The sequence below is a fragment of the Nannobrachium achirus genome (genome assembly GCF_963921795.1).
Source record: "Nannobrachium achirus genome assembly, chromosome: 10".
NCBI classification, from domain to species: Eukaryota; Metazoa; Chordata; class Actinopteri; order Myctophiformes; family Myctophidae; genus Nannobrachium; species Nannobrachium achirus.
The window spans coordinates 21,101,813-21,117,125 of record NC_137819.1 but is presented as its reverse complement, the minus strand read 5'-3'; the positions used below and the strand labels follow the sequence as shown (position 1 = coordinate 21,117,125).

Genomic DNA, 15,313 nt, shown 5'->3' with positions numbered 1-15,313 from the left:
AATAGCCTATAGGCCTAGGCCTACTACTACTACTACTACTAGTAGTAGAACTACTACTACTAATAATAAGAATAAGAAGAATAACAAGACATAAATAAAGTTGCAAAATATGTAAAAAACATGTCCAACTTTATTTTGAAGTCCCCTCGCGGAAGCAATCATTTTGTTCAGTTTATTTTGAAGTTCCCTGGCGGAAGCATCCCTTTTTGTTTATGTCGACGTCTTTGACGCTTCCGTTCCAGTCAGACCACCATAGAGACCACTGCTGCCCGGCGTTGAGCGCTGAGTGAAGAATTTCTCCGTTGTTTCTGTGTTTCCAGTCACCAACACGTCGTACGCAATGAGGTGACTATGATACTCTACACGCCTGTTTATATAAACATAAATTATATGGACACTGGGACCGGGCGTTAGTTTATAATGTAATAATAACCGGCTAGCCGTTGGCTAAACCGCGCAGCCAGCGTGAGATGGGAGTGGAGGCCTTGCTAACATAGTTAGCCTGCTTAGCTAACGCTGCTAGCTCGGCCGAATGGATGAATGAATTTGTAATTCAATAAATGTCCTAACCTATTTTTCTATTATTTTAAAAACGTCTTCGATAATGGCACGCAAGCTCACAACGCGCATTGAGCTTGTTGTTTGGCTATTTTCCCCAGCGAAGCTAGCTAGCCTAGCAAGCATAAGCACGAGAGAGAATGAATGGATTCAATGGGGGCCGGTGTGTGTGTGTGTGTGGCAACAAAGCCGAGCTAACGTTAGCGGACAGATGGGCGATGTTACATCGATATATCGGGGTATTTGGTCAACATTTTATATTTTCCCTATTGATCAGCCCTGAAATCCCACTCCTCTCACTTTGTGTTTAATATTTGGTATTTAGAATTAGGATCATACATCCACATCACTGGGTGATATGCTTTAATGCACATATTACTAGGTGGTTATATTTAGTTTTAGTATTTTGGCCATACGTAATAATTTGTTAGCTTATTGTTGCTACAATGTTAAGGAGGAGAACAGAATAATTCCCATGTAAGATAACTGAAACAGTCTCGAAGACTATCACTAAAATGTGCAATGGGTTAGAATACAGGTTTAAAAAAAAACTTGTAAATATTGTTGTTCTTGGGCCTGTTAACAAGATCCAGTATCGACACCAAATTATTACATTCATGTGTTGATTAGGGCAGCAACAATTAAATATTTTCTTAGCTAGTTATTCTGTTAATTATAACCAAACCATGTTTTTGTATAGATTTTAGTTGTTTTTTCCCCCCTTCATAATTCAATTTAATCGATTATTCTCATTAGCCACTGAAGTATTTCATGAAATGCCTCTGTTGTTGTGTAGTACATTCAAGTGTCTAAATAATTTCTTGTTTCTTTTGTCCCTACAGAGGCGATCGGGGCCGTGGGAGGGGAGGGCGTTTTGGCTCCCGTGGAGGACTCGTACAGGGGTAAATGTTATCCTCTGTTCCACTATCCATTGTTAACTAATGTATGTCATTTATAAGACGTAGAACTTACACATCTTTGTTTTTCTTTTTTCTAGGTACCGTCCGTTTGTGCCACACATCCCGTTTGATTTTTATGTGGTGAGTAAAGGGGTGTGCTTCGCATCTGTCGTCATGTTTCTTGCAGTTATATTTCCCACGTATGAAAAGTGCTGGGATCTATGGTAGAAATGATCAAAAACACTGTCTCTGAAGTCAATAGCTTTTTTTCTTTTCTTAAGCTTTTGCGGTTGTGGTGGTTCCAGGGATATTGTGCTCTGTGCTACAATGTATGTCAGAACTAGAATTCAAATGGCACAATTGTCATTGAAAGTTTGCCCCACAATTGTTATACCTAGGGTTCATGTGGTTTATTTTTTCTGCAGAAATTAGATGGATGATGCTGAAATCGGATTACTGTATTTTCTTGAGTGGTTTTATAACTTGCAAATATCCCAAAATCATTGCTGAATAGGTTAAAAGCTTTATTAATAATAATAATAATAATACACTTTTAATCTATTGGCAAATGTTATGTTGGGAGCCTACAGCTAGCCAGCAAGATTGTCGATGCCAGTCAAGACGTAGCCTCGGGAACCCAGGCTTTTATTTTGTTGCATTGGTTGTTAAATGAAAATTTCTATACTGTTAAACGGGATCGGTCTCTAGCAGGAAGTTTCTTTTGTACTATAATGTTACATGCACTTATTTCTTTCGTACTATAATGGTACATGCACATATTTATTTCGTACTATAATATTTGTTGTAATTTATAACCGCATTGTGCTAAACTATGTGCTTGTTGTGTCCAGTGTGAGATGGCCTTTCCCAGAGTGAAGCCTGCTCCTGATGAGACGGCCTTCAGTGAATGTCTGCTGAAGAGAAACCAAGACCTGAGCCCCTCGCCAGCTGAGCAGGTGACTGACATACACACACACACACACACACACACACACACACACACACACACACACACACACACACACACACACCTGTAAAACTAATCAATTTAATCAATTCACTTAATGGAATAATTGACTCATATTTGGGCACATCCTTATAAGTTTGAAAATGTGTAAAATACTGAAAATACCCAATCGACAAGCTCAGCTATCTTATATATTTTTGCATGTCACTGTTAAAAGTACATTTTAGTGTGGATCCTTTGCATCAGGAACTTGATCTGAACGGTTTGATAAAAGCCAGTCCAAGCACTGTTTAACAATTTGTCTCTCTTGTCTTCTCTTTGTTTAGTCTTCCATTTTGTCCCTGGTCACAAAGATCAACAACGTCATTGACAACCTTATTGTTGCTCCTGGCACCTTTGAAGTGGTGAGTCTTCGATTGTTCAAATTTCCATGAACATTTCAAATCTTAATGCAAACCATAACTGCGGTGTCAAGCAGCACCGCTTCGCACAGCGACGCCACAGCTACATGGCAGCGCTCTGGAAAAAGGTCTATAGAATTAAGCAATATATTACATGAGAGGGTGTGCATTATCGTGGTTATTGGCACGCCAGCCTTGCAGGAACGAATCAACAGACGAGTTCCGTAGGCAGGGCATATTCACTGGGGTTTGTGTCACACTCGGGGTGGCTTAACCACGTTACACATCGTGTCCCTATTTTAGGCATGTTGTAGGTGAAAACTTTCAAAAATAGAAGACGGTGCAATTAGCAGATCTAAAAATGTGTAGAGCTGCAATTTTCTGTATATACGGCATAACCGTTTAAACGCTATACATATACTTTACTTGCTCTACAACTAATGAATGAAATGTTTGCAGAAAATAGACGATCTGCTAGTTTACTTGTAAATCTGGTATATTTGCGGAATGTTTGACCCCAGATTAGGGTTTCTAGGGTTCATTAGGTGAGAGCAAAATATATGAATATGGTCAATTACCATACAGCTAACACTTGTACACATTGTTCACAATAACTCATATTCCCCTTCCCCCCATAGCAAATTGAAGAGGTGCGTCAGGTGGGATCTTATAAGAAAGGCACCATGACAACTGGACACAATGTTGCTGACCTGGTGGTCATCCTCAAGATCCTTCCCACCCGTAAGTCAACACAGCGGGGGATGTTTTCATGAGCTGCCTGCAGTCCTTTTTTAGATAAAGCTGCTATCCTGAACTATCTCTAACCAATTGTCTGTATTTTGGATAATGTTAATGCAAAATAACTAGAGGTGGTCATCCTACTCTTCCATTGAGACATTTATTATGCCATATGGTCAAATAGGACACCTACTGGTTGACCAGAGGTGTTGCATGAAGGTCAGAATACAATTTATGTTCTTCCTGAACAGCCTTTCTGTATTTTGCTCAACAATAGAAATCAAATCTTGCTGCTTGCATCCTGGGTGGGACATGAAGGTTCACGTTTACAGCTTTAAACATGCATCCTCTCTTTGAAAGTAATTTCTCTGTTTCATCTTTTGACAGTGGAGGCAGTCGCTGCGCTCGGCAACAAGGTTGTGGAGACCCTTCGCACGCAGGACCCCGCTGAAGGTGAGTTCTGTTCCTGTGTGTTTTAGGCATAGGCTACACAGAGCTGGATATTTCATATATCCAGGTTTTTCAGATATCCACATAGAAAAATATCTAGGTCCACACAGAGCTGGATATTTCATACATCCCGGTTTTTCAGATATCCAAATAGAAAAATATCTAGATCCACACGACAAAGATATCCAAGTCTAACAAGCACACACACACACAGTAAAGTCTTCAGAGATATCCGGGTTCCCTGTCTACACGGATCCAGTGAATCGGATATTTTTCAATCTCTCCACTTATTTATCCGGTTTCAAAAATATCCAGCTTCGCAGCCGAAATATCCAGCTTTGTGTGGCTGCAAGCCCCAAACGCAGAAAAAAATGTCTAGCTTCAGAAATATCCTGGTTTTTCAGATACCCACATAGAAAAATATCTAGATCCACACGGAGCTGGATATTTCATACATCCCGGTTTTTCGGATATTCACATAGAAAAATATCTAGGTCCACACAACAAAGATATCTAGGTCTAACAAGCACGCACACAGTAAAGTCTTCAGAGATATCCGGATTCCCTGTCTACTCCTATCCAGTGAATCGGATATTTTTCAATCTCTCTACTTATTTATCCGGTTTCAAAAATATCCTGCTTCGCAGCTGAAATATCCAGCTTCATGTGGCTGCAAGCCCCAACAGCACAAAAAAATGTCTAGCTTCAGAAATATCAAGCTCCGTGTAGCCATGGCCACGTCCACGTGTTTTGAACCCATCCTATTTCACAAAATGTCTTTAATACCCCTCCTTCTTGTCTTTGTGTCCATGTCAGTGCTGTCCATGTTGACCAATGAGACAGGCTTTGAGATCAGCTCGGCTGACGCCACAGTCAAGATCCTCATCACCACTGTACCCCCAAATCTGCGCAAGCTGGACCCTGAGCTGCACTGTATGTACCCTCACTTGAACTCATTCACCCAAAGAAAATAACACAGCTTTTACAAGGTGCCGGTCGGGGCGCTTTCTTGAGATAGGAATAGATGGCTCTTTTTTGAGAAATGCACGCAAAGATGTTTACTGTTGTTATTCACTTTACCAATCAGGACCGTAGATACAATTTACAATTTTAAGCATTTAGCAGACACTTTTGAAACGGAGCAATTTATAGTAAGCTAGGAAAACACAAGGTAATGACATCAAATGCAGAGAAATGGCAATCTAGGATGATGGGTAAACCTTTTTGTAGTTGGTGGTCTCTGTGCCTCGCGGCCTTCTACGGAGGCACCCACACTAACTAAACTGTAGTGCCCCTCTTCTGCCTAAAATAAAGCCAACAGGAGTGTAATGTTTCTCATTGTTATTCGATATGATGATAAATACAAGCTAAAATGTTAATGAATGCAGAATGCAGGGTTTTATTTTTGCTTTCATTTTCAGAAGAAAAATCGTTCTATAGAGCCTTTTCTTTGTGAAAGGCAAACATAACCTGGTTAGAGGTGAACTCAATTCAGTACTTTGACTCTGGACCTGTGGATGTGTGTGTCTACAGTGGATATCAAGGTGCTGCAGAGTGCCCTGGCTGCCATCCGTCACGCCCGTTGGTTTGAGGAGAACGCCTCTCAGTCCACGTAAGAAACCCCCATTCAACTCTTACTTATTCCAACCTGGCGTCCCTGTACTGGGGCATTAGAAGCAGACAATGTCAACGTTGTAAAAATTGTGAATATAGCAGAATTAACTTTGTGGCGGTTGCTTGGGGAAGCACTTCACTAGGAAGAGAAAGGCAGAGAAACGCCCGTCCGATTAATACTAAACCACTTTTTCTCTACTTCAGGGTCAAAGTGCTGATCCGTCTGCTAAAGGACCTCAGGCAGCGTTTCCCTGGGTTTGAACCCATGACCCCTTGGATCTTGGACCTGCTGGTAAGACCACAAACACTCTGCTAATATGATAAAACAATGTAAAGATATTAACTACCTAAACCTTGGCTAATCATTCTTAGTACTTATGGTCAAACACTGTCTAGATAAATAATACAATGTGAACAAAATTGCCATTGATTTGCGTGTGCTCTGGTTTGCCAGCTTCTAAATATTTAGTTAGTATTCATTACTGAGCAAACCATGCCTGTATCATTCTTTGGGAAATTAGACAGATTAATCCATAGAGGTGGAAACATGAATTGCATGCCTTGATCTCATTGGGTTCAGCTGGCAGCAGGCTAGAAGGTATCAGAACTAAAAAGATACATCCCAGTAATCACACTTCCCCTTCTCCCAGGGTCATTCAGCAGTGATGAACAACCCTTCCAGGCAGCCTCTGACCCTAAACGTGGCTTACAGGTAACCTGCCAGTATTTCTATGTCCTTTATTGTCTAAGGTTTTCAGCTATTTCAGCCGTTCTTTTATATAAAATCCAAGGCAATCGGAAACGTAGGCTAATTTGTATTCATGTTTAATGCCAAAAACAAAAAGGTTAATCGCAATTACCGTATGTGTGAAAATTAACTAAAATATTCAACGTCATCGTGACAGCCCTAGTTAAAACTTTAATTCTGGATCTACATTGTTGGGAGATTATAGACTATCGTTTGAACTTTGAGTCACGCTCTGTTAAAATAACAGTTCATGTTGCTTGATGAAAATGAGATCTTTCCCTGTGTACTGTAAACCAGTCTCCTTGACATTGGTCTCCTTGTCTGGGTTTCTTTTCTAGACGTTGCCTCCAGATGCTCGCTGCTGGACTCTTCCTGCCTGGCTCAGTGGGCATCACAGACCCCTGTGAGAGTGGAAACTTCAGAGTGCACACTGTCATGACTCTGGAACAGCAGGTATGTCTGCTTGTCACAAGTTCAGAGGATCTCAAACTGTCCCCTTGGGTTTCAAGTGGGGTTCTGTATTTGTCCCCTCAAAATTAGACAAGTCACAGCTGCTACGTTTGTGCATCTATGAGTCCACAGCACTTCGGTAACACTTCTAGTCTGATCCTACTGTAGGTTCTTCTTAGGTTGCATGTGATCCTACTTTACCGAGGCACCTCACCCTCTCTCCTTTGCATTTCAAATTCAGAGAGTTCAGAGGAAATGGGTTTACCTCGCTCTGGATAAGCTGCTAAATGTCTAAATACAAATGATGATAAACATGCATGATGTCATAATGGGAACCACCATTAGACATGAAAGCCTGAAATACCAGCTGAAGTAGTAAAAGTTGAAGCAAGAGTATCTATTTTTTTGTTGCAACGGTCTAGTTTCAATACTGTTTGTTTGTAGAATCTTTGTTCTTTCATAGGATTTCCCCCACTGACTTCTCATCATATTTCTCCAGGACATGGTGTGTTTCACAGCCCAGACTCTGGTGAGGGTTCTGTCTCATGGAGGCTACAGGAAGATCCTGGGCCTGGAGGGAGACGCCAGCTGTAAGCTTCCTCTCTACTAAATGCATGCTTGTTTTCACTGTCATACACTTTTAACATGGAGCCCTATATTACACTTAGTCGTAAGAATTTGTCATGTGATAAGACGTTCTACACGGGAGCACTTCGCTGTTTATACATACATGTCATCTTTTCGACACCCAACCCTAACCTCCGTGGGGTGAGTCGCTAACCCTCTGGTCGTTCGAAATAGTGAGATTTTACCGTTCTACACGTTAACAACACATGGTACTGCAATGCGTGTGAGCTTGTAGGTCGGCTATAGAGTTTGCATGTCATTTAAGCTTTTATTAGCAAATACAAATAGGACAAAAATAAGAGTAATATTTATTAATGGATGACATATTTTGCCCTCTCTGTGTCAGACCTGGCATCAGAGATGTCCACGTGGGACGGTGTGATCGTCACGCCGTCAGAGAAGGCGTACGAGAAGCCCCCGGAGAGGAAGGAGGAGGATGAGGAGGTGCAGGAGGAAGGAGGTGATGGAGAAGATGAGAGCATGGAGACCCAGGAGTGACAAACAAACACATGACTTTAAGGTAGGAAAGCAAAGCCTCAGTTATGCTTGTTATATCATCACTGTTGGACAGAAACCTTGTACCTCTATGTAATTTTTATTTTTGTAAATTAATCTACAAGCGCCGTGTGAGTTTGTAGATCTTTTCTTTTTGAATTCTTCAGTTATGACAAAAAAGGGGTTCCAAGTTGAGTGGTTGTGTGTTTTATAAATATGTAACTAATGAAAAGTATTTTTAAGAACTACACAATTGTATTATCAAGAAGTACAATGGATCCGTAGGAACGCAGATTATCTTTTTACATTTCCTCGAAACAAAACAAGTGACTTTGAATGGCTGTGAACATAATATTACCTCTACCACACAATGCTGAAATGATCAAATTGGCTTCTAAGAAAGCACAGCTAAATTATATAAAACTCCTGCATCCTACATTAGCCCACATCATCTAAATCAAGAAATCACAGCTAAATTATAAAAAAAAACTCTGCATCCTACAGTATTCACCACATAAACCCTATGTATATATGTTACAGTACGTTTGGGTAACTCAGTAAGACTGTGGTAAGAGCGCTCGTTTTGTAGTTCACCACACCCCCTACCACATGATCAATTCACTTTGATAGTGACTAATAATCAACACACCTGTGTAGTTCTGCATAATCACCACTGGATGGCGACAACACAGCCATTCACTGTGGAGTCGGTGACGTCACTCGTCTGCGACCCGCAACAGTGTAGACGGTGACGTCATTCGTTTGCGACTCTTTCTTTATTTACTAGCCTAGCCTAGCCTAGCCTAGCCTAGCTTAGCCATTAGCTCCATTGTAGTCACTTGGACAGGGCGTTTATCGTGGGCTTGCCCAGGCCTTACGGCCTGGGCATAATTATAACGATTGCATTCACCACGGCTTCGTAACTCGCGCGGCGCTCCGCCGGCCGCGCGGCCCTGGCCCGCTCTTCGCGGCCACTCGCGCCTGCGGCGCTCGGGGGCGAAGAGCAGGACCAAGGTCCGCTGGCCTTCGCGGCGCTTGCAATGTCGTGGACAATAATAATTACAGTCGGACGTTGGACAACTGGGATTTTCCCTTGTTTACCTACTAGCCTAGCTCGGCTGTGTTTAGCCATTAGCTTTAACGTGTAGAATCTCGGTGAAGAACATATTTACTATTCTGTACCCCAGTTTATGTAACTTGACGGCGCTGAGTTGGCTCATGCGACCGTCACAACGACTCATGGTCGCCTGAGACACCGCGCCATGACTAATAAACACCGAGGCTTATTGAAGGCCGGATACTCGGCCGGGTAGCCGCTGACATAAGTCTCACGTCAATGTATTCCCCCCTATGATTCCCCCCCACCCCACACACACGAATGGAAAGATCACAACATAACATTATATTTCAAATTACGTTTGAAATCCATTTCAACCACTTTGAACTGAGAATAGGCAGTTACTTCTAGTTAGCGTAGCTACATATATTTTGTTAGCAGTAGAGATTTTCCCCACATATGAATTTATTGTAACCTATAATATAATAATTGAACAGTTTCATGAAATTTGAAAATATTTATTTCTGCGAATAGCTTTGTTATGGTGCTTGACCATTTTTTCACATAAACAATGAACACAATTCTCCTTTTTTATAGATAAACTGAAAATGTCTTGAGCCCATAACACCACTGGGAGGAGACAGGTGAAAGAAAACAAAGGGAACCCCATATCTTAATTATGACAGACAAATCAGCATAGTACTATAAAGAACTTATATCAAGTTCATGTCAAAGCAGCACATTTTTTCTGTCAAGTAATTCATACAGGTCATCAACTAACATTCAAATAATTCATTTATTTAATCAAATTCATAAATTCTTGGAGGATATGACCTACTCCATAAATAATAATCCACAATAAATAATCCATATTGTAAACAAAATAAAAAAATATATATTCATAAATACATTGACAAAGCTGCTATAACAATAAATAATAATCCATATAGTAAACATAAAAAAATAAATATTCATAAATTCATTGACAATGCTGCTATAACCTACTTATTAGCGCAGGAGGCTGAGTCATGGCATTTACTGTTGCACAGAAGCCCCTTTGACTTGCAGTTGCACCTATTTGTGGTGCAACAATTTGTCTGCCTACAATTGCATCTCTGAAAACCTTGTCCATTGCTACTCGACAGGGCAGTGGCTGCTTGACGTAAAGACACAACTTTGTCTGTGGGCACATCTTCAATGTTTATAAAAGACTCTGTACACGGCTCAAATTGGTTGCGGCTATATAGCTGTTTCAGGACCCCATTTTTTGTGCCCAATCTATAGAAACCATCTTCAGAGACGTTGAGAACAACAGCTAACAGATTGCGTGCATCATTCTTGGCACGGTCCACATCGGGAACTGGGACCCGAACAGACTGACCATGGTCAGCTGGTTTGAAGCGTTTCACCGACATGTTCATCATCCTCTCGGCTTGCTGCTCCTGGCTCCGTTTGGCTGCAGCCCGGTGCTCTTTTTGTTTTTGAGCCACACAACAGAGAGTGCACACAACAGCTCCACAGCCCTCCTCATCATCCCTGGGAACACTGCAGGGCTGAAAATAATAAAATGACAAGGAAAAATAAAACACACCTTTGTGTTATTTCAATGTGCTGTTATGTATGTCTGTGAAAAAGTAATGCACTAAAATAGGTACAATAAAGCAGGATTTCCCAAACGTTTGTCTCAGGGCACCCCATAAATATTTTTTTAATCCGAGGCACCCCTACATTATAATTTTCACTCCCAGCACCTTATATTTATAGCATATCGTTGTTGTCGGGTGGAAACCTTGTATGTCCAGAACCGTTTTGTATTTATCATCTATAAAATGTACTAAACTAGTGAAAACAGCCGATCTACAAACACATAACGCATCGCGAGGCATTGTGTGCTTGTAGATCGGCTGTTTTCACTAGTTTTTTGAGACAGTCTTGTATGATGAAGCAGGGCTTTGCTTTACCAAAAGACGTACACATTTGAAACTTGCCCGACAGTGACAGTATTTTAGTGATTATGTTGCATGGAAAACGTTGAGATAATAGCCATTTTGGTTAGAACTGACTGAAAACAACTTTGTACTTCAAGTTTAAAATGATACTAAATATTTTTTCAAGCGTCCAAATAAATTCCAAATATTATCAAATGGTTTTGCGGCACCCCTGGACTGCCGTCACGGCACCCCAGGGTGCCCCGTCACCCACTTTGAAAACCCCTGCAATAAAGGGTGCCATGGCATTGGTCCGAAGGTTCATTAGTCCGAATTTGTTAAGAATACTATGCCTAACTCTAACCTTAACCTCAGTAACCCTAACTAAATTCGGACTAATGAACCTTCCTACTAATGAACCTTCAGACTTATGCGCAGTCCCCCAATAAAGACAGATTACACTGACCTGGCCACAGGTGACACACACGAGTCCCCCAGAGGTCCCCTGCTGACAGCTCACATTGCAGAGAGAGCACACAACAGCTCCACAGCCCTCCTCATCATCCCTGGGAACACTGCAGGGCTGAAAAGCATGACATACCTATAATAAAATGACAAGGAAAAATAAAACACACCTTTGTGTTATTTCGATGTGCTGTTATGTATGTCTGTGAAAAAGTAATGCACTAAAATAGGTACAATAAAGCAGGATTTCCCAAACTTTTTTTTGTCTCAGGGCACCCCATAAATATTTTTTTAATCCGAGGCAACCCTACATTATAATTTTCACAACCAGCACCTTATATTTATAGCATATCGTCGTTGTCAGGTGGAAACCTTGTATGTCCAGAACCGTTTTGTATTTATCATCTATAAAATGTACTTAACTAGTGAAAACAGCCGATCTACAAGCACACAACACCTCGCATGGCGAGGAATTGTGTGCTTGTAGATCGTCTGTTTTCACTAGTTTTTTTGAGACAGTCTTGTATGATGAAGCAGGGCTTTGCTTTACCAAAAGACGTACACATTTGAAACTTGCCCGACAGTGACGATATTTTAGTGATTATGTTGCGAGGAAAACGTTGAGATAATAGCCATTTGGTTAGAACTGACTGAAAACAACTTTGTACTTCAAGTTTAAAATGAACCTTCGGACTTATAAGACCGATTACACTGACCTGGCCACAGGTGGCACACACAAGTCCTCCAGAGGTTGCCTGCTGACAGCTCACACATGCCAAGCTAGGGTCTTGATTTTCTTCATCCTCAGCTTTGGCAAAAACCTCCATGAGCTCCTCCTCTGTGGTTAGCCTAGACGTCACCTCTTTCGGTAGGCCCTCCAGTCCCAATGTATTGGGCCTCCCATACATGGCCTCATATGGACTCCTTCCAATACCTGAGTGGAATATAATAATAATAATACAATTTATTTGTGGTGCCATGGCATTAGTCCAACAATTTATTGTTCCTACATCCCATTAGTCCAAATCTGGTGAATGTTAACCTGGTGAAAATACCATGCCTAAACCTAACCTCAGTAAAACTATGCCTAAACCTGACCCAAACCCTAACCTCAGTAAAACTATGCCTAAACCTGACCCAAACCCCAACCTCAGTAAAACTAACCCTAAACCTAACCCAAACCTCAGTAAAACTGTGCCTAAACCTAACCCAAACCTTAACCTCAGTAAAACTATGCCTAACCCTAACATCAGTAAAACTATGCCTAAACCTAAACCAACCTCAGTAAAACTATGCCTAAACCTAACCAAATTAGGACTAATGATATTTAAGACTATAATGGGATGTAGCACTTATGAAATGCAGCTCAAACTGCTTTACAGAGCAGAAATGAAGCACAAGTGCTTAACAGAAAAAAGTACACGATTAACAAAGCAGAAAAGAAAAGTAAAAACATAAAACATTAAAGCTATACCTGAATGGAACCTTCGGTTCTTCGCATACTGAACGAAGCACAGCCCGTCGACCCACTTCGGTGTGTTGTTGTCTCGTTGCCACATGAATAAGATGTCTTCGATGTCACGGTTGGCCCGTTCGACAGAGCCCTGGCTCTGTGAGTGCCGTGGCTTTCCATGAACCAACTTGCAGTCGGGCCACATAGCAATAAGCCGTTTAATGACACTGTTTGCAAACTCACGGCCATTGTCACTTTGTAAAATAGCCGGTGCTCCTTTGTCACAGAAGATGTGGAGTAGGTGGTCAGCCACCTCTACTGCCGTCTTGGTTTTTAGAGGTCGGAGACAGACAAACTTTGTTAAGTGATCTTGATAAACCAAGATAAACCTGTACTCCCTGTCGGCTTTGCTCTGCATATCAATTAAATCAACTTGACAGCGCGAGTTCATGTTGTCGGAAATAATAGGTTTGACGACAAGACCCTTTTTCACCTTTTTGTGTTTGAGTTGACATGTCTCACACAGGCGCAGATAGATGCCAATGCTCCTCACTGTGACATTATAAAACGACCAACGCAGCTCCTTGTGCAAGATATCACGACCAGCGTGACCAATTCTGACATGGGCTTCGTGTATAATTTCAAACAATTCCTCTTTTGCCACGAGCACAGTGTCCATTCCTTTCCTGGCAATCTTCTTTACACCTCCAACGTCTCTTACATAGTACTTGGTTTTCAGACGATAGTCCTTCCGACATGTCATCTTCCCCCCGTCATTTTGTCTCTCGAGCGCTGACACTATTTCCTTGTGCGTTTCGCTAGTCAAAAATACAGCGTTGCTATTAACAGTTTGGCCAACCTCGTCTGTGTCCAGCCTCTGGTAGAAAAGGTCTCTTTTTACGTTAAAATCCATTTTGAATTGAAGCAGACAAGCTGTGCGTTCTATAGCAGCCGCAGCGTTCCATGCACCCCCTGCTAGCTACTAATGGTGTTGTTGTTATCAGGTGCGGGGGGAGGCGGGAGGATGGGCGACATCAAAGCCCTGCTCCGCCCCGCGCCGCAAAACGAGCGCTCCTGTTCTCCGTTTTCCTGAGACGCAAAAAAAACGTGACATATACATTATTAACAAGGGCTCCTCAGGGGTCTATATTAGGCCCTTTGTCCGTCTACACAACGAAAATAGCCCAAATAAAAGCACACAACACGATGCGTTGTGCGCTTGTAGAATATCTATTTTCGCTTAATGTTGTCTATTGTCTATTTTTACCTGGTCCACTAGAACCACTGGTCTTAGGCTACTTGGTTACTATTGTCAGTGTTTCATTATAGTTTGTGTCCCTGCATAAATTATATATCAATATGACTCCATACTAGGGAGTATGTTTAGTCTGTAACTTTTAAGCATGATCCTGAGATGATAAATACAGGCCCTGATCAGTTTGTATTTCTCTCATTCTAGGTCACCACAGACACAAGAACTTTCTTCCTTTTTTTTTTTTTTACTTTTTTTTTTGGAAGTGCCCCTTGGATCGTGTCCCAGGCTGAAGCGACCGTCACCGGCCTCGACCAAACTGCAATGCACCAACATGTTTAACTCAATGTCCTTAGAAACAAATTAGATATCAACGTCATTGTTCAGTGTTGTTTTTTATGGGTTGTTGTACTTTGTAAAAGCAATGACTAAATTAAAGTTTTGTTTTTTTATTATTTTACCCAGTCTCTTTAATTATCTTATACCACATTGTTTGGAAAGTGCTTCATAGATGATCAACGAAGATAATCACTTGTCACACGTTAGAAAATAACAGGAAAGCGTGTAAAGCTACAGTCACCCATTTGTTCCAGGCGTGCCAGATGTGTTCATTTCGTTATATGGGAGAAATGGCGTGGAGCGTCCTGTTGTAGGCACTAAAGCATGTGCGTTGTTTGGGTCCCCATTGGTGATCCTTGACTGTGTGGCACACCAATAGGACAGAAGTGTAGTGCGTTGACTGCACTTGGCAGCCACTTGGCTTCTAGTTTTCTTTCAGTGAGCACAAGATCTTTGGCAGCCATTTGGCTTGTAGTTTTCTTTCCGTGAGCACAAGATCAGACCTAAACCATTCAATACTTCATAAACCATCATAGTTCATTAGACGATAGAAAAATATATTTTCCCTAACTCAATTCCTACACATGAATCTTGCAGTTACAATTGAATCCATGAGGTGGCACTGTTGGCTGTGTTATAGGCTATGTTCCCTGGGCTCTGCAGTACAAGACAAGTGTTGAGTGTTGTCTCTTCATACAGTACCCGCTGGCTACTTTAGGAAGAAACCAATACCATAGGGAAGAGGGGTGTGTGATATTTTGACGTATGGTCCATGGCATAATTACAGTTAATTACTATATGTTTGACTCTCATCAAATGATAGCTACAAAATTGTAGTACTGTAAAAAAAAAAATAGAAAATAATCCAGATT

General features: G+C 41.4%; 1 protein-coding gene across 2 annotated transcripts; it reads left to right on the top strand.

Moving 5' to 3' along the window:
- The first annotated feature begins 241 nt into the window (after nt 1-241).
- On the top strand, nt 242-14,562 carry ilf2 (interleukin enhancer binding factor 2). Of its 2 annotated transcripts, none has more exons than XM_080734813.1 (15): nt 242-345; nt 1,401-1,460; nt 1,556-1,598; nt 2,309-2,413; nt 2,751-2,828; nt 3,464-3,566; nt 3,951-4,016; nt 4,830-4,946; nt 5,547-5,625; nt 5,832-5,919; nt 6,278-6,339; nt 6,714-6,828; nt 7,325-7,415; nt 7,799-7,972; nt 14,310-14,562. In XM_080734813.1, exons 1-14 carry the CDS (start codon nt 341-343, stop codon nt 7,948-7,950), a joined length of 1,164 nt encoding a protein of 387 aa, XP_080590939.1. In that variant the 5' UTR covers nt 242-340; the 3' UTR covers nt 7,951-7,972; nt 14,310-14,562. The 2 variants fall into 2 exon arrangements, with proteins under 2 accessions (XP_080590939.1, XP_080590940.1); XM_080734814.1 differs by lacking the exon at nt 14,310-14,562 and adding an exon at nt 10,289-10,562.
- The last annotated feature ends 751 nt before the right edge of the window (nt 14,563-15,313 follow it).